Source organism: Sapajus apella, unplaced genomic scaffold (assembly GCF_009761245.1).
Source record: "Sapajus apella isolate SASKATOON/1434 unplaced genomic scaffold, GSC_monkey_1.0 scaffold63, whole genome shotgun sequence".
NCBI classification, from domain to species: domain Eukaryota; kingdom Metazoa; phylum Chordata; class Mammalia; order Primates; family Cebidae; genus Sapajus; species Sapajus apella.
This window is the reverse complement of record NW_022437003.1, coordinates 4,496,265-4,519,830: the sequence shown is the minus strand read 5'-3', so window position 1 is coordinate 4,519,830 and position 23,566 is coordinate 4,496,265. Positions and strand designations below refer to the sequence as shown.

At 44.0% G+C, this 23,566-nt stretch overlaps 1 protein-coding gene across 4 annotated transcripts in view; it reads left to right on the top strand.

Annotated features, from left to right (window-relative positions):
• The window catches only part of E2F3 (E2F transcription factor 3), a 93,674-nt gene extending 75,585 nt beyond the window's left edge, over window positions 1-18,089 (top strand). For 2 of the 4 annotated variants that reach the window (XM_032247728.1, XM_032247726.1), the window contains exons 2-7: window positions 3,382-3,493; window positions 5,002-5,203; window positions 6,762-6,920; window positions 10,909-11,023; window positions 12,310-12,445; window positions 14,547-18,089. In XM_032247728.1, the coding sequence (XP_032103619.1) occupies window positions 3,382-3,493; window positions 5,002-5,203; window positions 6,762-6,920; window positions 10,909-11,023; window positions 12,310-12,445; window positions 14,547-14,809 (987 nt within the window). In that variant the 3' untranslated portion in view covers window positions 14,810-18,089. Of the gene's footprint in view, window positions 1-3,381; window positions 3,494-4,983; window positions 5,204-6,761; window positions 6,921-10,908; window positions 11,024-12,309; window positions 12,446-14,546 lie in introns of all 4 variants that reach the window. The other 2 variants (XM_032247727.1, XM_032247725.1) reach the window with 1 other exon arrangement.
• Window positions 18,090-23,566: the final 5,477 nt, after the last annotated feature.

Sequence of the window (23,566 nt, the reverse complement as noted above, 5' to 3'; positions counted from 1 at the left end):
GCTGCCCAGAGTCTTGAGTGGCGGTCTCAGACCCCTCTCTCTCCTTCTCTCCACTCTGCTTTCCCCTGGGGAGGCCCCATTCTCAGGCAGCTTTAGGCTCCTCACTTACCAACCCTACTGGAAAGACATACCCGCTTCTTGCCAGGTAGTTCCGGAAACATTCCTGGGATTAGCCTTTGCTCCCCCAGCCTTGGTCATGGGCCATTCAGCCTGTTCGCGGAGGGGTGGGGAGGACAGGGTGGGACGCAATGATTAGCCAGGCCGGGATCACCTGTGTGCACAGATGCACCTGGACCCCGGAAGGGATGGCTCCCCAAGGAACATACAGGGAGCTTCTGCCCGATAAAGAGGGAATGTTTGCTGGCAGGCCCACACACGGACTTGACGGAACGGCTGGAACAGAAGCTGAAGTCCAGCAAGCAAATTGTCCTTCCGGGGCCATCAGAGTAATGTTTTTAATTCAGCACTGCAGTAGAAAGATAACGTGTGCCACTGAGGCAAGCCACATTGTAAATACACACACACACACACACACACAGAGATGGAATAATTCTAATGCTACCCTTGACCCATTAACAATACTGGGGTTAGAGGTGCCCTGACACAGTAAAAAATGTAGATATGTCTTTTGACTCCCCCAAACTTAACTAATAGCCGCTGTTTGGGGTTTTCATTATTATTATTTTAGTGACGGGGGCCTTGCTACGTTGCTCAGGCTGATCTTGAACGCTTGGCCTCCAGCCACCCTCCCAAGTAGTTGGGATTATAGGTGTGAGCCCCGCACCCAGCCCCAATAGCCTACTGTTGACTGGAAGCCTTACCAGTAACGTAAACAGTCAATTAACACATTCTGTATGTTACATGTATTATATACTGTATTCTTACAATTAAGTTAAAGAGAAAATGTGATTAAAGAAGGTTTGGTGTGAATGAAAGTGGAATCCATAGGATGGATCTCCTTCATCAGCCAAGCAGGACTAGAGGTGAGGGTGTGTGAAGCAGTCCATGCTGGCCAGAGTGGGGTTTGCCTGAGTGTCTCACTCTTTTCCCCTAAGATCTAAAGCTGGGTTTCTCCAACTTTAAGATGTATTGGAATCACCTGGAAGGCATGTTAGATTGCTCAGCCGCCCCATTCCCAGAGTTTCTGATCCAATGCATCTTAGGTATGCTCTAGCATTTCCATTCCCCAGCAGCTGACCTTGGTCCAGGGTTCAACGTATAGAAGGCAAATGGGCATACAGAGCAGCTGGATGCAAAAAAAAAGGCATAAGGAAGGGAAAATAGATTTACTATTCATTACTGGAACTGGATCGTCATAAAATTCATCCTCGTCATCTTCACATTCAGGAAGCTGTGGTGAAAGAAAAAGAGGAGGGGTTGGTCTTACAGTCTCAGAGATGGCAGAGGAGGAAGAAAACCTGCATATAAGTGGACACACTCATGGCTGGATGCAGTGGCTCATACCTGTAATCCCAGCACTTGGAAGGATGAGGCGGGAGGACTGTCTGAGCCCAAGAGTTCAACGCCAGCCTAGGCAACATAGGGATGTCCTGTCTCCACCAAAAAAATTTAAAAATTAGCCAGACGTTGTGGTGTGCACCTGTGGTCCCATCTACTCAGGAGGCTGAGATGGGAGGATTCCTTGAGCCTGTGAAGTGCAGTGAGCTGAGATCACACCACGGCACTCCAGCCTGGGCAACAGAGCAAGACCCTGTCTCTAAAAAAATAAAATAAGTGGACGTATACAGTCCAAACCCATGTTGTTCAAGGGTCAGTTGTATTTTATTTACTTCATTTAACATGTGATCACTATCGAGATTGTTGAGATATTTCACCCTGTTTTGTACAAAGTCTTCAAAATTCAGTGTGTATTTTACACTTACAGCACGTGTCAGTTTGGATGAGCTAGCAACCAGTGGCTATCTTTGTAGACGGTGCAGGATTAGCTGGTAACTTTCCACAGAGGAGCTGGATATGTCTTCCACTGATAAATTATTACTTACGTTTTCACATCCTGGGGAGTTGTTTTGAAATTGCAAATCTTCTCATTAGAAGAATCTGCCTCAGACAGGACGCAGTGGCTCACACCTGTAATCCCAGCACTTCTGGAGGCCAAGGCTGGCGGATCACGAGGCAAGAGATGGAGACCATCCTGTCCAACGTGGTCTCTACTAAACCCCGTCTCTACTAAAAATACAAAAATTAGCTGGGTGTGGTGGCGTGTGCCTGTAGTTCCAGCTACTCTGGAGGCTGAGGCAGGAGAATCACTTGAACTCGGGAGGTGGAGGTTGCAGTGAGCTGAAATTGCACCACTGCGCTCCAGCTTGGGTGACAAAGAGTGAAACTCCATCTCAAAAAAAAGAAAAGGAGAATTTGCGTGAAAATGAGCCTAAATACAAATTTTTGTGCTGAGTATCTGATTGGTGCCATTGAGTCCCTGGAACACCTGTCATATGCATACAATTAGTACTTAACAACTGCTTAATCATCTGTCTTCTCTCTTGGACTCAAGCCCCTAATCTCTCTTGCTTACCTCTGTTCCCTAAGCCCAACGCCTGGTACCTAGAAGACCCTCTGTGGATATTTTATAATTGAATTGTAGTTAAATTAAAAAGTTAGGTAAGGGCTTCTCATTTGCCAGCCTTGGTGACAAAATGGAGAAAGTAATACTGGTTGAAGCCCAAGACTGCATGTTTGCAGTATTTGTTTCTCTGATGAAGGACCGTTTGTAGTCTGTGACTAGTTGTGTTACTATTCAATTACTCTTTCTCTCATTGAATATACAGCATATAGAGAGAGCGATTGAAAATCTACAGAAACCCAGGCTCTGTGCCAAGCATTGGGTGTACAAAGATCAATGGGAAACAGTCCCTGCCTTAAAGGAAATGAGAAACAGATAAGTCTTAGAGTAATACCTAATAAGTGTCATGATACAAGTAAACACCGAGTGTTTGGGAGCATAAGGAAGGGGGTCCAGCCCAGGTCGGAGAACAGGAGATGGGCAGGAGAGAGTCATGGTGGAAAGTCAATTTCAAAGTCCCATGGCGCCTGAGATATTCTTAGCATCCAGCCCCATGCCAGGCACATGATGTGTTGAATCAATGAACAAAGTGACTCCTGAACCTAATGCTAGAGGATCGCCGGTTTTGTCCATCTGGGTGTGGACGGACGATCATGGCAGGTGAAGCGACTGTGCGTGACAGCCTGGCCTCCAATGCTAGAATCCTGGCTCTAGGGAATGACAAGATGCTGAGTGGGGTGGAGCAGAGGGGTGAGAGCTGGCACGAGCCCGCAGCATTTGGCAGGCCAGCCCACAAACTGCCTCCCTTCTTGTTCTTGTCCATATGACCGGTGACGAGAGATCGCACTTTCTTATTACAGGCAAAGCGAAGGCTGGAGCTAGGAGAAAGCGGTCATCAGTACCTCTCAGATGGTTTAAAAACCCCCAAGGGCAAAGGAAGAGCTGCACTACGAAGTCCAGATAGTCCAAAAAGTAAGGATCCTTTCATCTCTTTCCTTATTCTCCTTGGTGTGGAATTTCCAACTTTCAAAGCTTATGGCCGGAAGGATGCCAAGGTGTGAATAATTCTGGCATGTTTTGTTCCTTTTCATTTCTTTCTGTGCTTATCCAAAAAAATAAATACAGTGTCAGCAGACAACCGGCGAAAGGCTACAGAGTCACGCTGGTACCATAAGGGAGGGCTTTGTTAAACTGTATGCACTTTCATTTTTCAATTCGGAATACGAGCTTTTGGCCTCATTTTGTATCAAATTTAATTTTAACTTCCCTTAATGGACATTGCTTCAGAGTCTGAGGCAAGCTGGATGTCCATGAACTATGCTAGAGTCACTAGTGTCTGTGCCGACCTCAATCTCCAGCTCAGCATATGGAAGTGAAAGAATTGATTGAGCCCAATAAATTGCAGGCTGGTTTTCTTTCTATCGAATGCTATTACCATTTCTTGTGGGAGAGAGAAACGTAGGTTAGAAGTAGCCAAATGGTCCTTTATGTGTGTGTTTGCATTTAACATAAGGGCTAAATTAGATTTTGTTCCAGCTTCTCCTGTAGTTCATGCATTAGGCAATCCACAAATTATCCGTGATGCTAAATTAAAACCTTAACCTGTGGCACCTATGGGGGAACAAGTACAATTTTAAATAAGGAAATTTCCTTTAAGAGAGATGGGGAGATTTGGCAGAAAGCTTTTCTAGGTAATTATTTCTCAAACGAAGCATTATTTGAAAAATTGGGCTGGGTATGGTGGCTCACGCCTGTAATCCCAGCACTTCGGGAGGCTGAGTCGGGCAGATCACGAGGTCAGGAGTTCAAGACCAGCCTGACCAACATGGTGAAACCCCGTCTCTACTAAAAAATACAAAATAATAATAATAGTAATAATAAATTAGCTGGGCATGGTGGTGTGTGTTTGTAATCCCAGCTACTCAGAAGGCTGAGGCAGGAGAATGCCTTGAACCTGGGAGGTGGAGTTTGCAGTGAGCCAGGCTTGCACCACTGCACTCCAGCCTGGGCAACAGAGTGAGACTTCGTCTCCAAAAAAAAAAGAAAAGGAAAGAAAAATTGGTGAACAGGTGATACGCGGCCTCGCTCCATCACGGTAGGCCCCATGTGTCCTGGTCCCCTGAGACCACAGCACTTTCATTCATTTGACAGATATTTTTTAGAACCCACTATGTGTAAGTTCTTCGTTAGAGCCAGGGAATAGTGTAAGCCAAGGTAGAAACTCTTGAGACCTTCAAGGTAAAATGCTTTCATGAAATCCTGGAATTTTTCCTGTCTCCTACTTGTCTAATAAAGAACTTTCATAGCTTTCTATGACTTGCCAACACCAGCAGCGACAGCCGTGCTTCAGGTACTAATACTTCGGCTGCAGTGGGAAAGAGAGCTTGCTTGACTGCAAAGACACCCTTCATCTCTTTACCTTTCCCCCATCCCCTCCCGCTCGGTTTTTGTTTTTCTTTAAGCTCCAAAATCTCCCTCAGAAAAAACGCGGTATGATACGTCCCTTGGTCTGCTCACCAAGAAGTTCATTCAGCTCCTCAGCCAGTCGCCCGATGGGGTCTTGGATTTGAACAAGGCAGCAGAAGTGCTAAAAGTGCAAAAGAGAAGGATTTATGATATCACCAACGTTCTGGAAGGCATCCACCTCATTAAGAAGAAGTCTAAAAACAACGTCCAATGGATGTGAGTAGGAGTCGTCCCCGTGCCCCCGGCTCTGAGGGGGTCATTTCAGACTGCCCCGTTTCTGAGTTCCCGTCTTCACATACGTGCCCACACATTCTTTCTTTTCTCTCCAGCTGTTTTCTTCTCTCTTCCCTGCTCAGCTTCTAAGCCAGAAGTTCGAAGTCTCCTTACAGAGAGACTTGGTTTAGATACTGTCAGAGATAGAAGGATTTATATTTGATAACCATCAAGCAAGGGGAGCCTGGAAGGGTCCCTGCAGTTGGAACCTGGAATGCTGTTCACCTGTTACGTTGATGTGTGTGCGCCCACATGTGTATCTCACAGACGGGTACACGTCTTCAGCCTGCTTCTAATAAGAATCTGAGGGCTGGGCGCGGTGGCTCACGCCTGTAATCCCAGCACTTTGGGAGGCCAAGGTGGGTGGATCACGAGGTCAGGAGATCGAGACCATCCTGGCCAACTTGGTGAAACCCTGTGTCTACTAAAAAAAAAAAAAAAAAAAAAAAAAATTAGCTGGGCATGGTGGTGCATGCCTGTAGTCCCAGCTACTCAGGAGGCTGAGGCAGGGGAATCGCTTGAACACTTGAGGCGAAGGTCGCAGTGAGCAGAGATTGCCTGGCGACAGGGCAACACTCGGTCTCAAAAAAAAAAAAAAAAGAATCCGGAAATGATGGCTTATGGGTCATCTACGTGTATATGTACAACTGCATAATCACAAGTATCTTTATCCATGGTTCTAATAGCACATTAACTCACTTTCTGTGTAAACTAAGGCAAGACTGAAACACCTCCATTTCATCTGTAGAGCAGGATGGTAGTGTGATACTTGTACGCCCACACGTATGATCACATATATGGTAATAAATTGTGAATTTTAGAGCATCTAAATCGGCAGTAATTGTGAGCACAGCATTGAACTATTAAAGTATTTTGGAAGGAGTAATTCTGTTATAGGAGTGCTCTGAAAAAAAAAATTCAGATAGAAGATGCGCAGGTACCTTTTTTGCACTTTTCGGAACTTTGTGACGGTTTGGTAACCCGTTTTGGCCTCTGGTTTACGGAAACATATTGGGTGCTGGTCTCAGTTCTTGCATACATCTGTTTCCTTTACTTCCCTTTTAGTTGTTGGTATAAGACCCTCAGTAATCACCTGGGCTTTTCATGCTTTTTTGGATTTTTTTTTAAATCACGCCGTCTTCCCTATCTTATCTTTTTATCCTTTTTCCCTTTCCTTCCCCCTTCCACCTGGGAGCCATGGGGCAGGGAGGCAGTTGGTTGCCTTCTTTTGCCCTCTGAATTTGAACCTTCTGAAGACGGGCCTCCCCTGGAGGAAATAATCCTGAAAATAGCAGTGGTCTTTCACTCAATTTCTATGCTGTGAAAAGTGCAGGACTGTATTTACGAAAAAAAATATATACGTATACATGTTGTAAATTTAACACTTGGGTAGCAAGCAGTGTCACCTCCTGTGTCAAGAGGAGACATTTACCCAAAGAACCATTTCTCCTTCCCCTTCCTCCCCTGAGTAGCCATGAACAGTCTGTGTTTGGGCTTCTAGGGGCTGCAGTCTGTCTGAGGATGGGGGCATGCTGGCCCAGTGTCAAGGCCTGTCAAAAGAAGTGACCGAGCTCAGTCAGGAAGAGAAGAAATTAGATGAACTGATCCAAAGCTGCACCCTGGACCTCAAACTGTTAACCGAGGATTCAGAGAATCAAAGATATCCTTTGTGCCACCGGTTCACTGGGGGTTAGTGCTTCCTAGACTATTTCCAGAGTTGACAATCTGACTTTTATGCACAAGGTAGTTTGTTACTCCGATTCAGTCACGCGAATGAGTACACGTGTGCCTGCCTGTGTGTGTATGCACGTGTGTGTGCAAACCAAGTTCGCTTTGCCTAAAAAGTCACTATGTATGGTAAGATCGTCACCAACTTGATCCCATTATGATCTATTTTGATACCAGGTGGGAACTGTTTTTTAAAGCGTTTTTTTCATGTGTGGTTGAGACATATGGGTACACTCATAGCGTAAGGCCACACTATTAAAAGATGAATAAGGTGTCAGTATTAATATTAATGACAACACTAAGCAGATTCATCTTTGGCTTCCCAGATTTTTGGTGGGTGTTAGCTGTCACTGTTGGGGTTCTCACATTCTATTTTCTTTTAACCAGATATTGTAGCAATTGAAATTGATTGAATCTATCTGATTGGGCTACAGGTTTGAAAGAGTGGAGGAAAATTATACTATAACTCTGAAAGTGCATCCTGCTGATTCCCAGTAGAAAAAATTGATTTCAGAAGCACCCCCCAAGACCTGAGAAACTCCTTTCAATTCATCTGTTCCACTACAAACATTAGTCCTTTGAAATAAAATACACAAGGTCGGTTCTTGTTCTCAGCTTCCTGACAATCTATTGATGATCTCAGGAAAATTTGCTCATTATCATCTGACTACAGACAAAATGAGAGATTGCCTCATTATGTCAAACAAGAAGACTTGCCAGTATTCTCAGTGATTAGAAGAAGACAAAAAACAATACTGGAAGTTATCGTATCTCTAGTTTTAGTTCCAAAGTTCCCATGATTCCACATTTGCCATTATTTGACAAAAATTGTGTTCTGTCCAGATTCTTCTAGTGGCTCATCTTTAACAGGCTCCCCCTTGGAGGATATGGAGGTATTTATTTTCTTCCAATGTTGGCAGTTTTTCAAAGCTGCAATTGTTCATTTCCTGTTGACCAAAGAATTAACCTTGTCAGCCAATAATTCGTGAGATGGAAGAGAGGCGTAGTGATTTGGACCCCCAGGGGTGGGCAAAGTGGGTTTATAGGGGAAGAAGCCAACAGTTGGGCTGTTATATTCATTGTTTGGTTAGGAGCGCCATTGTGGAAGAGATGGGTGGTTACACGTGATTGGCAGCCTTCCGGGACATGTGGCCTATGGCATTGTCACCTATATTAGCTTTCTCTGGGGCCTTTGTTGCAGAAAATGAAAGCTTCCTTGCAGGGAACTTAGAACCCAAGGAGTAAATTCAGGAGGGCGCCACAAAGGAAGCACTTTTAAGTCTGTAAGATTAGAAAATATATTTGCACAATGTATTTCATTTCACCATTCAGTTCCCACATTGGTACAGCTTGTTCACAAATGTGTTGAAATTTTCCTTCCTGCAGCATGTTGAGTAATTGTAGATGAGTTTTTCTTTTAAACTTGATCTTAGCCAAAAGGCCAAGAAGCAAGGAGTTTTTATCTTACTAAGTTCTTGTCATACCGCTTTTTGACAGTGGGCTGTAGTGTAAGTACCTGGTTGTCAGTAAAATTTAGAACTGCCTGGCCCTCTATAAAGGCATCCACTGGCTTCTTTGATGGTATATGTAGTGACCTAAAACGCAGAAGCCTGCAAGAGCAGACGCTATCAGCTCAAAACTGAATTAGCCATCATCCCAACGATAAGATTTGAAGGAGATAGTCTGATAGATGCTCTACATGTGTATGCAGCTTTTGTGCAAATGTGCTTTTTTCCTAGAGGAGTGGTTTCCTAGCTGCCTTCAGTTTCTAATAAGAAGCTACTATAGCCGGGCATGGTGGCTCACACCTGTGATCCCAGAACTTTGGGAGGCTGAGGCGGACGGATCACTCAAGGTCAGGAGTTCAAGACCAGCTTGGCCAACATGGTGAAATCCCATCTCAACTAAAAATACAGAAAATTAGCCGGGCATGGTGGCAGGCGCCTGTAATCCCAGCTTCTCGGGAGGCTAAGGCACGTAATTCATTTGAACCTGGGAGACGGATGTGGCAGTGAGCTGAGATTGAGCCACTGCACTCCAGCCTGGGTGACAGAGTGGGACTCCATCTCAAAAAAAAAAAAAAAAAAAAAAGAAGCTACTATCATAAGGGACATAATTTCTTCTAGGCTCTCTAAGCCCCCCCCCTTTTTTTTTTTAATATTAAGCATATTAGATCACAGACTCAGCTATTATATACACTATACTACCTGCTGAAATGCCTTCATTGGCTTGTTACTTGCTGTTTTAGGAATTTTTTGTGGGTTCATGTAAAAAATAATAACTGGCTAAAGACATTGTCCATTAATTGCTTACTCCATGTCCCTTATATAAGAAAGCCGTGCACACTTTTCTTTTTTAGTGCCAAGTGTCAAGCTCACTTGAATACTTTTGGCATATCATAAGTACCATGTTCTTTCATGATAGCCTTTAGGCTTGGCTGCCAGGACATTTTAAAGAATTGTTCAGTGCTTAGAGAAAAACTGCCAAGGCCAGGCACGCTGGCTCACACCTATAATCCCAGCACTTGGGGAGGCTGGAGGCAGGGATCACTTGAGGCCAAGAGTTCAAGACCAGCCTGAGCAAAATGGTGAAACACCATCTCCTCTAAAATACAAAAAATTAGTCAGGCGTGGTGGTGCGCACCTCTAGTCCCAGCTGCTCAGGAGGCTGAGGCAGGAGAATCACTTGAGCACGGGAGGCAGAGGTTGCAGTGAGCTGAGATTGCGCCACTGCACTCCAGCCTGGGTGACAGAGCGAGACTCTGTCTCAAAAAGAAAAAAGAAATAATTACCAAGAGTACTGAGATAGTATTCTTTTCTCTTTTCCTAAATCAGTGTTTCTCAGAATCTGAGAATACTCTCTCTTGGTAGTTATTTCCTGAATCAGTGTTTCACAGAGCACCTGGAAACTTCTTTCTTCCCCATGAACACTGAAATATTGATAGAGTTAACATAGTACCAAAGGATAATTTTTCTAACAGAAATAATGACGCTCTTTGCAAGCAATACAAAATCACAGGCAGCCCAGGTGCGCTTAAGAAAACAAGCTGTCTGCCTGAGCAGTATTCTGAGTCCTTCCACTAACATATCTGTTACTTATTTATTTATTTGTTTGGTGGCTGCTAACACTTGCTTATAGATAGAAGTAACTGGAGTTTCAAAAAAATTATGGCTAATAGAGATTAACTTTTTTTTCCTGCAAATTGGAATCTGCCATCATTCAGTTTGAGTGACAGAACACTTGATTGTAGTTCACGGAATATCTGTGCTGCAAAGTACCGTGGCTTCAAGATAAAATTTCTCACCTAAGTGGTTTTTTATTTTCATATGATCATTTATTTTAACTATTCTGTTTCTGTGTTTAATATCTTAAATAACCACAGTCTTTTTAGAAATGGGTGGGATAGGCCGGGCACAGTGGCTCACACCTGTATTCTTAACACTTTGGGAGGCCGAGGCGGGCAGATCAGCTGAGGTCGAGAGTTCGAGACCAGCCTGACCAATATGGAGAAACCCCTGTCTCCACTGAAAATGCAAAATTAGCCGGGCATGATGGTGCATGCCTGTAATCCCAGCTACTCGGGAGACTGAGGCAGGAGAATCACTTGAACCTGCAAGGCCGAGGTTGCAGTGAGCCGAGATCACGCTACTGCACTCCAGCCTGGGCAACAAGAGCGAAATTCCATCTCAAAAAAAAAAAGAAATGGGTGGGATAAAGCTATTCATTTCTTTAGCTGTTTAGAGTGTCAACCAGAAATGAAGTTTCATGGGAGGCCCTAAACATTTCCAGGTCCAGAAGGGAAGACATATGTATACTTTTAAGTCATAAAATACTTTAAATTTTTCCATGCATCTGTTTTGTCGTTTTCATCATACTTATATCTGAGGTCATTAGATGGAAGATTCCTTGACACTCTTTACGTTAGCTTATGTTACATATCAAGATATTCGAAAAATTAGTGGCCTTAAAGACCAAACTGTTATAGTTGTGAAAGCCCCTCCAGAAACAAGACTTGAAGTGCCTGACTCAATAGAGGTAAGGAGACAGCATCTTTGTTCATCTGCAAAGATCTTTTTGGAATGCCTGAAATTGACGACTCATTGACTCATAGTTAAAGTCTGTCCCCCTACCCCAAGAACTTGATGGTTCTTTCCAATTTATTTTGTTTAATCGTACATTTAAAAACATTTTAACGGTTTGATATTCATTGAGTATTCAGACAATCTAACTTTGACCTAGCGGGATGTTCAGTGCAAAGTGGAATATGACGCCCTGTCCCTCAGGTGGTTTTGATCAACTTGAACCACTTTGAAAAGTTTATATTGATTATCCCGTATATGGTTCCCACCACGAACAGATATATAAATGTTTTAAAGTCTCTCTCTAACTTATAACATTTTAAGGGATCAAACGGGGCTTTGGGTTAGTTGATAGACCACAATATTATAAGAAAGGAGGGGGCATATTTTTATGATTTTCAGATATACTTGGATAATAGAGGCCTAGACTACGACTATAACATAAAGAAGAGTAGTAAAAAGAAAATGCATAGGAGATAAAAAGAGAATGAAAGTTACATGCTTCCAGCTAGGGTAGACTTCTTGCCTTAAAAGATAATAATAGCTCTTTGACCTAGATGAAAAAGATTTTTAAATGTTAGTGTGCTGCATTCTCTTCATAGATGCAGTTCCTAGCACTTAAGAATACATCACTTGGTTATTACAGTTCAACATGAAGAAGTCCTACTATAAAGGAACAAAAACATGGAAATACTGGATTTGGAACATTTAAAAGACCTTTTAATAATTTACAGAAAAAGAATATATCCAAAGAACACAATTCACCTCACCCATTGTGCCATTTTCAGACTGACTCCCTGCTCCCCTGACCTCCCCCGCCTCCAAAAAAGTTTTCTTTCTCTAGAGCAGGACTCAGCAAACTTTTTAATTAAAGTGCCAGGTAGATTGTAAATATTTTTTCCTTTGTGAGCCTTACAGTCTGCGTACTATTCAGCTGTGCACCTCTGCCATTGTAATATGAAAACAGCCAGAGGCAATAATAAACAATGGGAATGGGTGTGACTCTCTTCCTATAAGACTTTATTTACAAACCCACTTGGTGAACTGGATTTGGCCCCTAGGCTGTGGTTTGCTGACCCCTGCACTAGAGGATGACAGTCTTTGATAGAGTTGGACTAGCAGAGAAGAAGCAAGTAAACAATGAACATTGTTCTTACTTTCCATTTTTAGATGGAAATTAGTATATAGGGCTTCTATTTCTAAAAGAACTTCGGATTCAAACGTCTCCCACTTCTGTTCTAGAGCCTACAAATACATTTGGCAAGTACCCAGGGGCCCATTGAGGTTTACTTATGTCCAGAAGAGACTGAAACACACAGTCCAATGAAAACAAGCAACCAAGACCACAATGGGAATATCCCTAAACCCACTTCCAAAGGTAAGAATTCCACTTTTGTCTTTTGGAAACTATGTTAAAAATGAAGGCGACTGGAACTATCTGTACTGGAACCACAAGCCTAGTCAAGAAACAAAAACTTGTATTGTTATTAGGTAACACATTTTAAAAGACATGCGGACTGGTTTACAGAATAAAATAATGATTTGGGGAAAATGGCTCCTTCACCCACTTAGGGAGTGGCTTTGGGCATTTGCTGTTGGCAGAGAACGTTTCCTTGCAGCATTTTTGAAAACCAGCTAAAGTGAGGAGCAAAGCTGTAAACTGTGTTGGTGGATCATCAGAGACACTTGACCACACACCTTTGGGTGAGACTTGCATAGCTCCTCAGAGAGGAAAACGAAAAAGGCTTGGAGAGGCCGGGCGCGGTGGCTCACGTCTGTAATCTCAGCACTGTCTGGAAGGCCAAGGCGGTTAGATCACGAGGTCAGGAATTCAAGACCAGCCTGGCCAAGATGGTGAAACCCCGTCTCTACTAAAAATACAAAAATTAGCCAGGCGTGGTAGTGGGCGCCTGTAATCCCAGCCACTTGGGAGGCTGAGGCAGGGAATTGCTTGAAACCAGGTGGCGGAGGTTGCAGTGACCCGAGATGGCACCACTGCACTCCAGCCTGGGCGACAGAGTGAGATGCCATCTTAAAAAAAAAAAAAAAAAAAAAAAAAAAAAAAGTTTGAAGAGAAAAGTCTTTGTTGAAGAATTTTTGTCTTATTTTTCCCCCCAGTGAGATGGGGAAAGGATATGGGAGGAGAACACCAGGAAAATAAGTCTAAGTTCTCCTTCCCACTAAGTCTGATTTAATACTAAGCAAATTACAGCACCTGAAATGGTAAAACAAAAGGCCATCTATTTTCACCACAGAAATCCAAAGTGGATATGTCTTATTATGTGTACTTTTAGAGATGTTTTTAATAAGCTGGTTGTTCAGAAAAGACTGAGTTAAAATTGGTGAATTCTGCATTTAGTCCCATCTACAGGGAGGCTGAGGCGGCAGGATCGCTTGAGCCCAGGAATTCAAGGCTAGAGTGAGCTCTGCATGCCTGTGAATAGCCACTGCACACCAGCATAGACAATGTGGCAAGACCCCTTCCCTTAAAAAAAAAAAAATTTTTTTTTTCAGTTGGTGAGTTTCTACTGGGAAGCCAGCTTTTCAGTATGTATATGTTTTGTTTTGATTTTCTTAAAACAGTGACTAGATAGCAGAGAGACATTTTTGAACTCGTTAGCCTCCGATCGTTGAAGCTATTTGCATTCTTGTTTATTGACAGTAGTTATTTGAAAGATGATTGAGTAGACTAGGGCCAAAGAAAGATGGCCTGGCATGGTGGCTCAGCACGTTGGAAGGCTGAGGAAGATAGATCACTTGAGCCCAGGTGCTCAAGACCAGACTGGGTAACATGGCGAAACCCTGCCTCTACAAAGAAATACAAAGATTATCCAGGCGTGGTGGCTCACGCCTGTAATCTCAGCACTTGGGAGGCCTAGATGAGCAGATCACCTGAGATCAGGAGTTTGATACCAGCCTGGCCAACATGGTGAAACCGCCTGTCTACTAAAAATACAAAAATTAGCTGGGTATGCTTGCTGGTGCCTCTAATCCCAGCTACTTGGAAGGCTGAGACAAGAGAATCACTTGAACCTGGGAGGCAGATATTGCAGTGAGCTGAGACTGTGCCATTGCACTCTAGCTGGGGCAACAAGAATGAAACTCTGTCTCAAAAAATAAATAAATAAGTAAAAAGATGAACCAGGGGTGGTGGCTCACACCTGTGGTCCCAGCTACCTGGGAGGCTGAGGTGGGATGGTCCCTTGAGCCCAGGAGTTCAAGACTACAGTGAGTCATGATCACACCACTGCACTCCAGCCAACAGAACAAGACCCTGTCTCAAAAATAAAAGGCGGGGTGCTGACAGGAATTTTTTGTACTTGTTAGCATAAAAGGTGATCCGCATCACAAAGTCATCGCATCGTTGTTATTAGCAGAAAGTACATGCTTTTTTCTGACAGCAACATATACATTCTTCCAGAAAAATTCATTTGATTTTTCTAACTTATTTTTTGTTTCCACCAATGTTTTCCTTTCAGACTTGGCTTCAACCAACTCAGGACATAACGATTGCTCAATTTCTATGGGAAACCTTTCTCCTCTGGCCTCCCCATCCAACCTCTTACAGCAGACTGAGGACCAAATTCCTTCCAGCCTAGAAGGGCCGTTTGTGAACTTACTGCCTCCCCTGCTGCAAGAGGACTATCTCCTGAGCCTCGGGGAGGAGGAAGGCATCAGCGATCTCTTTGAAGCTTATGATTTGGAAAAGCTCCCACTGGTGGAAGACTTCATGTGTAGCTGATTACACTTCGTGTGAACTCTCCTTACAAACCGGTATTTTTTTTATCATGGAACCAGAACATCTGTCATGCAGTGTTGTCCCTTCCTACCTTCTTCCTCCAAGAGAGTATCATGAAGTAAACTACAAACTTCAGAAGAAAGCTGACATTTTAGTGAATTTCTTTTTTTTAATTAATAAACAAAGTGTCTAAACGCACAGTCGCAGGCTCCCTTGGGAGAGCCTTGCTTTGCTCCAGGCTCCAAGATCTCCTGGCTAAGTCAGCAAGTGAGAAAATGTGCAATCAGGTGTCTCTCACCCCGACTTTTCCTTCCTCCTTCCTTCCCAGATTGGCTTGCTGTGCCTGACGGATGGGCTGTAGAATGGGGTCTGGCCACCTGGCCCACTGGGAAACAGCATTCTTCCTTAATAGCATTTCAAGCCGTGCCTTCTCTGCAGAATGCATGTCTTTGGGGTCTGCTAATATGGAATGGAACTGCAGCAAATGCAAACTTGAAGTCATGCAAAAGTATGAAATGGATTTCTTCAGCTCTTCTTAGGAATATTTAAATTACTGTCATAATTCAGTGTAAGCTATGGACTGTGTGTCCCAGTAGGAGGTCAAGAAAACCTCCACAGCCTTCTGGATGGAGAACCTGTTTTCAAATGTCCTTGTTGCAGATACAGAAGACTCGTAGAGTTCTGCCACTCTGAGCTGTTGTGGATTTTCCTGTCTCCATGAACCACTCCCGTCCCCCTGTCCCCAGTGTATTTGTGTTTCCAGTTGATTTGTAGCAATTGCCTACTTAGTTCTTTGTGGATCATTTTAGACTTCTTGTTCTTTTAGCTGCCATTTAAGCATTCCTGTGGCACCCATCACCCTTTCAATTTAATTGTTTACTCTGAAGCGGTTTTTGCAAATTCACATAACATAAGCAGAGGGAGAGAACCTCTACCGATCAGAGCATCTAAACCTGTGTGATCTAAGGTTTACCAGCCTCTGCAAGCAGCATTGTCCCATCGTGCTTCCGTTCCCAGGAGGGGGAGCTTGGAGCGAGTCAGTCCTGGGGCTTGCTGACATGGGTGTCCATTGGAAAGGAGAACCAGGTCAGATGACGTGACAGCCCCAAGGAGCAGCAGGCATGGGTCCCTCCATCCTTGGGTTTCCCGGGCCCCTGTGACCGGGGAAAGGGCTCTCTTACACCGCACTCAGGGAGACCACTTCTCAGGATGGGGTCAGATGGAGAGACCTCTAGGGAGAAAGACATCCCCGTTGTGTGAGTGGCATTTCCTTAAGCTGGCAGGAACAGGGAGCTCCCACTGTGTCGGGGGCTGGAATAGTTCTGGCCAGACCCCGTTCCCCTTCCTCTGTGAAGGAATAAGTTGGACCAAGGGAAGTCGGGAACGTAGAAAATGAAGCAAAAGAATGCCAGGGCATCTTCCGCTTTAGTCTTCAGGAATGGTGTCCCAAGTTGGAGGCTTTGTGTCAGCTGCAAATCCTACCAGTTACGTCCAAGAATGGCTTTCCCTCGGGCAGGTGGCAGTCCCATCGCCCCCTGGGAATATGGCGTGGTATCTCTGGTCCGTTCCTTGGATGCCGAGGACTGCGGGAATGAGGGAGTCAGATCAAGAACAAACCTCAAAATGAACAGTTAGACTGAAATGCTATGTGCCTGACCCAGTGGGAGGCACGTAGTAGGCACTCAACTCATATGTTTAATTGAATTGAAAATGTCCCTTGGGGAAAAAAAAAAAAAACCACAAGAGCCCCAGCCAGTTTACTCCAGGTAGATTTCCACAATATGCAAAGTGGTGGTGGGGTCAAGACAGATGACACCAGCACTTTAAACTCTTTGTGTGGGTATGCGTGGGTGTATGTTTGGGAAGAAAAACAAAGGTGCAGACGATCTTCCTTTTTTCTTCTTCAGCCTCCATCCCTGGCCTCCTCCCCTCACACACACTGGACTTGGTACCGAACGTCAGTGTGGTCCGAGATGAAGCGTTGGGGTGGGGGAGGGAGAGGGAGCTTTGTGTTAAGTGCCTACTGGAAATGCACTGTGGGGTTTTTTCCTGTATGGGAAACCATTTATGCCAAGCTTTTCCCCATTTCCCATATTTATCTCATCTGGTTAGCTGCCTCTGCTTCCAGCTTTGTGTAATTCTCTTTGCCAGCTGCACAAAGCTGATTTTTTCCAAAGTCTAAAGACTGAGCTCACCTGGCTAGATTGTTGTGTGTTTTGTTGAATTTTTTCATAATGTCATGCCGTATTTATTGTTTTAAAAATGAAAGGAATACTAATAAGTCTTGAAAGTTCCTTCATGCATAGATTTTTTTTTTTTTCCAGTTACTGGGCTTAACTGGTGTACATTAATTAGATGTCCATACTGTATTCTGTTTTCATGAAGTCATTTTCTTTTTGACTTAGTATCCGGCACACAATGTGGGTTAGTACTATAGTATTTGTGTTACTTTAAGTACTAAGTATGCAGGTTTCCTGGTACTATTGAGTTGCTGCTATTAAAAGCTCACACACGAAATGGCTAAAAGTTACAAGTTGCGAATTATGACTGTGTGAGCCTTAGAAAATAAAATGTATAAAAGGCAACACATGAGCTGTCAAACAGTGTTAGGTATGTGTTTATATGTAGAGTTGTGCATAGCAATTGTTTTATTTAAGTTGGTTGTAGTCTACTCACGTGTTCATTATTTAGCAGTTTTGTACAGAAATAGCAATTAATTTGTAAACACTGCCAGAATACTTTCTAGCTGGTTTGTAATTTTTTTAAGAGTGTTGTTTCGTTTTTGTTTTTTTGTTCTTTGTTGTGGTTCTTGTTTTCATTTTTGTCGTACGTGTAGATCTGTAAATAAAATTGCAGTATTTAAAGCTTAAGCTTTCAGGAAAAAGAAAATAGGAATTCAGTGTGTGCATGACAACTCGTGTGTATGAGGAGGAGGGATTTGAAGGAAGATGGCTTGCAGAGTAAGTCGCGTAGCAGTTGTCAGGGTGTGGGAATTTCTTTTCCTACGGGGTACGTGATTTTGTAAAAAGGAAGTATTTCTCCCAAAACTGGGAGTAGGCAAACTACTAATCAGTTTAGCTTTGTGTTGTATGCTAGTTTAAAAAAGAAAATATGTAATATAATGTAAAAAACAACAACAAAAAAAGCTTTTATGATGGATTTTGTAAATAGATTTGTTACAGGGTGACCTGTTCTCTAGCTGTGATCTTACCACTTCAAATGGGTGTAATTTGAATAAATTTTGTATGGTAAAGGATCAATAAAATGATTTTTTTTAAGAGTTCAGGCTTGTGGATGGATTTTCCTTAATATTATCTTATGCTCCTCTATTAACTGAAATTTTTTTTTTTTTTTTTTTGAGGCAGTCGATCACTCTTGTCCAGGCTGGAGTGCAGTGGCGCAATCTCGGCTTGCCGCAGCCTCCACCTCCCAAGGTCAAGTGATTCACCTGCCTCAGCCTCCCAAGTAGCTGGGATTACAGACACCCTTTGGTAGAGATGCCACCACAACCGGCTAATTTTTATATTGTCATTAGACGTGGAGTTTCACCATGTTGGCCAGACTGGTCTCAAACTCCTGACCTCAGGTGATCCGACTGCCTCAGCCTCCCAAAGTGCTGGCATGAACCACCGCGCCCAGCCTATTAATTGAATTTTTTAAAGCATTCTTTAACAAGTTAAGGAGAAAGGCTAAGCAAAAGCTCAAAACATCGTTTGCCTACATGGCGTTTGGGACTCTGAGAATGCTGAGCAAATATTTGGTGACCACTGCTGGTGTGCCCTGCACTCTGTGAAGCAGAACTTGCCTTGTCTCTGTGACCATGTGCTTCTGCAGACACTAGAGAATTCTTACACTGAGGAAGTGACAAGTCTGATTCCTCATAAGGGTTACAGAGCCCATATATCTAATTCTGAAATCTGGTGATTACCTCCCAACTTCTAGATGCTGCATTTCTGGTAATGCCACCGAGGAGCAGATTTGGATTTTTTGACTGCTATGTCACACTGTTAACTCTGAACTTACCCTTTAAAAACCCCAAAGTGCTACATATTGTGCACACACAAAATTAATATGAAACGGTATGAAGTTTAAAAAAGAAGAGGGGAAACATTACCTGCCCACTATGCTATTCACCCCAGAGATGACTGCCGTTCTCAGTTTTCTTGTATTATCCTTCCAGTCATTTTCTAGACACATATCTGTGCATGAACATGTATATTTTATTTTCATTGTTTTGAGACAGAGCCTTGCTCTGTCACCCAGGCTGGAGTGCAATGGCACAATGTCAGCTCACTGCAAACTCTGCCTCGCCAGTTCAAGTGATTCTCCTGCTTTAGCCTCCCAAGTAGCTGGGATTACAGGTGCCTGCCACCACACCTGGCTAATTTTTGTATTTTTAGTAGAGATGGGGTTTCACCATGTTGGCCAGGCTGGTCTCGAACTTGAGACCTCAGGTAATCCACCCACCTCAACCTCCCAAAGTGCTGGGATTACAGGCGTGGGCCAGCGCGCCCAACTTATTTTGTTTTTTTGTTTTTGTTTTAGAGACAGAATGTCACTCTTGCCCAGGTTTGAGTACAGTGGTACCTATCGTCAGTCACTGCAGCCTCACACTCCTGGGCTCCATTGATCCTCCCGTCTCAGCCTCCTCCTGAGCAGGTGGGACTAATAGGAGTGCACCACCAACCCTGGCTACTTCTTTCTATTTTTGTGGAAATGAGGTTTTGTAATGTTGCCCAGGCTGGCCTCAAACTCCTGTCCTCAAGCAATCTTCCCATCTCAACCTCCAAAAGCACTGGGATTACAGGTGAGCATGTGTGTGTTAACATGATTTAATATGTCATACCATATATGTTGATATGAAGCTTTTTATCACTATATCAGACGTTTGTCCATGTTAGTACTTATGGGTCATGTTCATGCTCTTCAAAGGCTGCGTGGCATTCCAGACTTTTTTTATTTAAAAAAAAATTTTTTTTTTTTTTTTTGAGATGGAGTCTTGCTCTGTTGTCCAGGCTGGAGTGGAATGGAGTAATCTTGGCTCATTGCAACCTCTGCCTCCCAGGTTCAGGCAATTCTCATGCCTCAGCCTCCCAAGGAGCTAGGATTACAGGTACCCACCACCACTTCTGGCTAATTTTTGTATTTTTGGTAGAGACGGGGTTTCACCATCTTAGCCAGGTTGATCTTGAACTCCTAACCTCAGGTGATCCACCCTCTTCAGCCTCCAAGAAGTGCTGGGATTACAGGCATGAGCCACTGTACCCGGCCTTAAAATGTATTTAATAATTTACTTAGGTGATTTCCTGTTTGAGAGGTAGTTTTGTTCGTTTTGCTATAAAAATATATATATTCTTGTGTGATATAATTCTCATAACAAAGTTTACCGTTAGTAACGTTTGATAACATCCACGGTGTTGTATAACCATCACTTCTGTCTGGCTCCAGAAGACATTTCTGTCACTCCAAAAGAAAACCCTGCGTCTGTCCATAAAGAAGTTCCTTCCTTTCCCGACACCTTGCAGTCCCTGCTGTCTGCTTTTTTTGTCCCTGTGGATTCACCTGTTCTGGATGTTTCCTATAAATGGAATCATGCAACTCGTGGCCTTTTGTGTTTAACTTCTTTCACTTAGCAAAACATTCAGGGTTCATCCAGGTTATAGCATGTATCGCTACTTCATTCCTACTTATGTCTGAATAATATTCCATTGTGTAGACATACCATGCTTAGTCATTCATCAGCAGATGAGCATTTGGGCTGTTTCTATTTTTAGGCTATTGGAATGCCAGGTACTGTTTTAAGTGCTTTATATGAGTATTCTATTTTGGGTTTTTTTGTTTGTTTGTTTGCTTGTTTTTGAGAAGAATTTTGCTCTTGTTGCCCAGACTGGAGTGCAATGGCGAGATTTCGGCTCACTGCAACCTCCGCCTCCCGGGTTCAAGCAGCTCTCCTGCCTCAGCCTCCCGAGGAACTGGGACTACACGTACGCACCACCACCCACGCCCAGCTGATTTTGTACAAGGTTTCTCCATGTTGGTCAGGCTGGTCTTGAACTCCCAACCTCTGGTGATCCACCTGCCTCAGCCTCCCAAAGTGCTAGGATTACAGGCGTAAGCCACCGTGGACATCACTACCTCATATTGTATATGTATTCTCTTTCTCCCCTTCCAGAATGTAAGCTCAGTGAGGAGAGGGATGGGGCTTTGTATTGTTCGTTATTGTGGCCCCAGTTCCTGGAATAATGCCTCGTAAATAAGCACTTCATAAATATTTGAATGAAAGATTATTTTGCAGATGAGTAGTCTGAGGTTTAAAAAACATTTTTTTAATACCCAAAGGTCACACACAGTGTCAGCTCAAAGGCTTTTTCCCATGTGGTGTCCTCATCTTATATATATTTTGGTTTGCTTTATTTTTTTATCCTTTTGCATTTCATCATCTTTAGTTCCATGTCAACTCCTGTTTACCCAAAGTTTGGGAGCCTGACTTCTGTCATCCAACATAGCTGCTGTCCTACCCAGGGATCTGCATATTTGATGAGCAGGTAGCCAGGCCTATAGTGATAAAAGCCAGTGACAAAAGTGGAACCAAACAGTACAAAGACACATTCCTTCTTTCAGATAGACTACTGATGGGGGAAAAAAAGTAGCAAATAAAACAAGAACTGTCCATCTACAAAAGCAATTTAAAAATTTAGACGAGGCTGGGTGCAGTGATTCACACCTGTAATCCTAGTACTTTGGGAGGCCAAGGTGGGTGGATCAGTTGAGGTCAGAAGTTCGAAACGAGCCTGACCATCATGGTGAAACACTGTCTCTACTCAAAATGCAAAAATTAGCTAGGCTTGGTGGTGTGCACCTGTAATCCCGGCTACTCAGGAGGCTGAGGCAGGAGAATTGCTTGAACCTGGGAAGTGGAGGTTGCAGCGAGCCAAGATCATGCCACTGCAATCCAGCCTAGGGGACAGAATGAGACTCCATCTGAAATAAATAAATAAATAGGGGACAGATCCAAGATGGCCAATTAGGAGTAGCTCAGGATTACAGCTCCCAGCAAAAGCACAGAGGGTGAGTGGACGCCGCATTTCCAGATGGATTTTTATTGCCCACAGACCAGGAGATTCCCAGGCAGAGGAGCCCCATGGGTCACCAACGCGGCTGTTTCGGCCGGCACGGCTGTTTTGCTGGCGCCCCGGCACAGCGGTTCTCCATACAAAATACACAGGTCCAGACACCATTTTAGCTGGCGATTGGAGCTCTGGGAAGACAGTCGCCCATTCAACTGATAGAAAAGGGGACTAAAACAGGGAGCCAGCCCAGGAGATTCCCAGGCAAAAACGCGACAGGAATCTCAGCGCCGCTGTTTCAGCCGACTCGGGCACAGTGGGTTGCAGCAAGGAAAATAACACAGATCCTGGTGCATTTTCAACAGGTGACTGGAACACCTGGGAGACAGTCAAGCGTTCAACTAAAAAGAAAAAAAAGACCCTGAGGCAGGGAGCCAAGTGATCAGGCTCAGCTGGTCCCACTCCCCCAAAAATCAGCAATCTGAAACACTCTGGACTGAGAGTTTCACAGCAAGCACAGCTGAACCCGGGACGGTCCAGCCCTCTGGGGGCGGGGGTGTCTGCCATTACTGAGGCACTCCACCACTACAGAGGTAGTCCACCATCGCTGAGGCAGCCTGCCTTTGCCAAGGCAGCCTGCCACTACACAGAGAGTCCACCACTATAAAGGTGGGCTGCCATTGCCGAGGCAGTTCTAACTATACCCATATAAACAGGACTGCAAGGAAGTTCACATGGCAGCTGGGCAGAGCCCACAGCAGCTCAGCAAAGCCTCTGCAGGCAGACAGTGACTAGGCTGCCTCCTCGCTGGGCAGGGCAGCCGTGAAAAAAGGCAGCAGCACAACAGAAACTCATATATAAAGCCCTAACTCCCCAGGACAGAGCACCTGGGAGAAAAAAAGGGGGGTTTGTGAGTCCTGCTGCAGCAGCCTTAAACGTACCTGCCCAGCAGCTCTGAATGAACATCAGAACTCACAGCTCAGCACTTGAGCTTCTATAAAGGACAGACTGTCTCCTCAAGCAACTCCCTGAGCCCCATATATCCAGAGTCACCTCATAAAGGAGAGCTCAGACTGACATCTGGCGGGTATTCTTCCGGGACAAAGATAGCAGAAGAAGAAACTGGCAGTGACCCTTACTGTTCTGCAGCCACTGCAGGTGATCCCAGGCAAGCAGGGCCTGGAGTGGACCTCAGCAGTCCCACAGCAGACGGGCCTGACTGGTAGAAGGAAAACTAACAAACAGAAAGAACTTCATCATCAACAAACTGGACGTCCACTCAGAGCCCAATCTGAAAGTCAACAACTACAAAGATGACAGGTGGATAAATACACAAAGATGGGAAGAAACCAGCACAAAATGATGAAAATACCCAAAACCAGAATACCTATTCTCCTACAAGGGATCACAACTCCTCACCAGCAAGGGAACAAGGCTGGATGGAGAATGACTGTGATGAAATGACAGAATCAGACTTCAGAAGGTGGGTAGTAAGAAACTTCTGTGAGCTAAAAGAACATGTTCTAACCCAATGCAAAGAAACGAAGAACGTTGAAAAAAGATTTGATGAAATGCTAACAAGAATAAACAACTTAGAGAAGAATATAAGTGAATTGACGGAGCTGAAAAACACAACACGAGAACTTCGCAAAGTATACCCAAGTTTCAGCAGCCAAATTAACCAAGCAGAAGA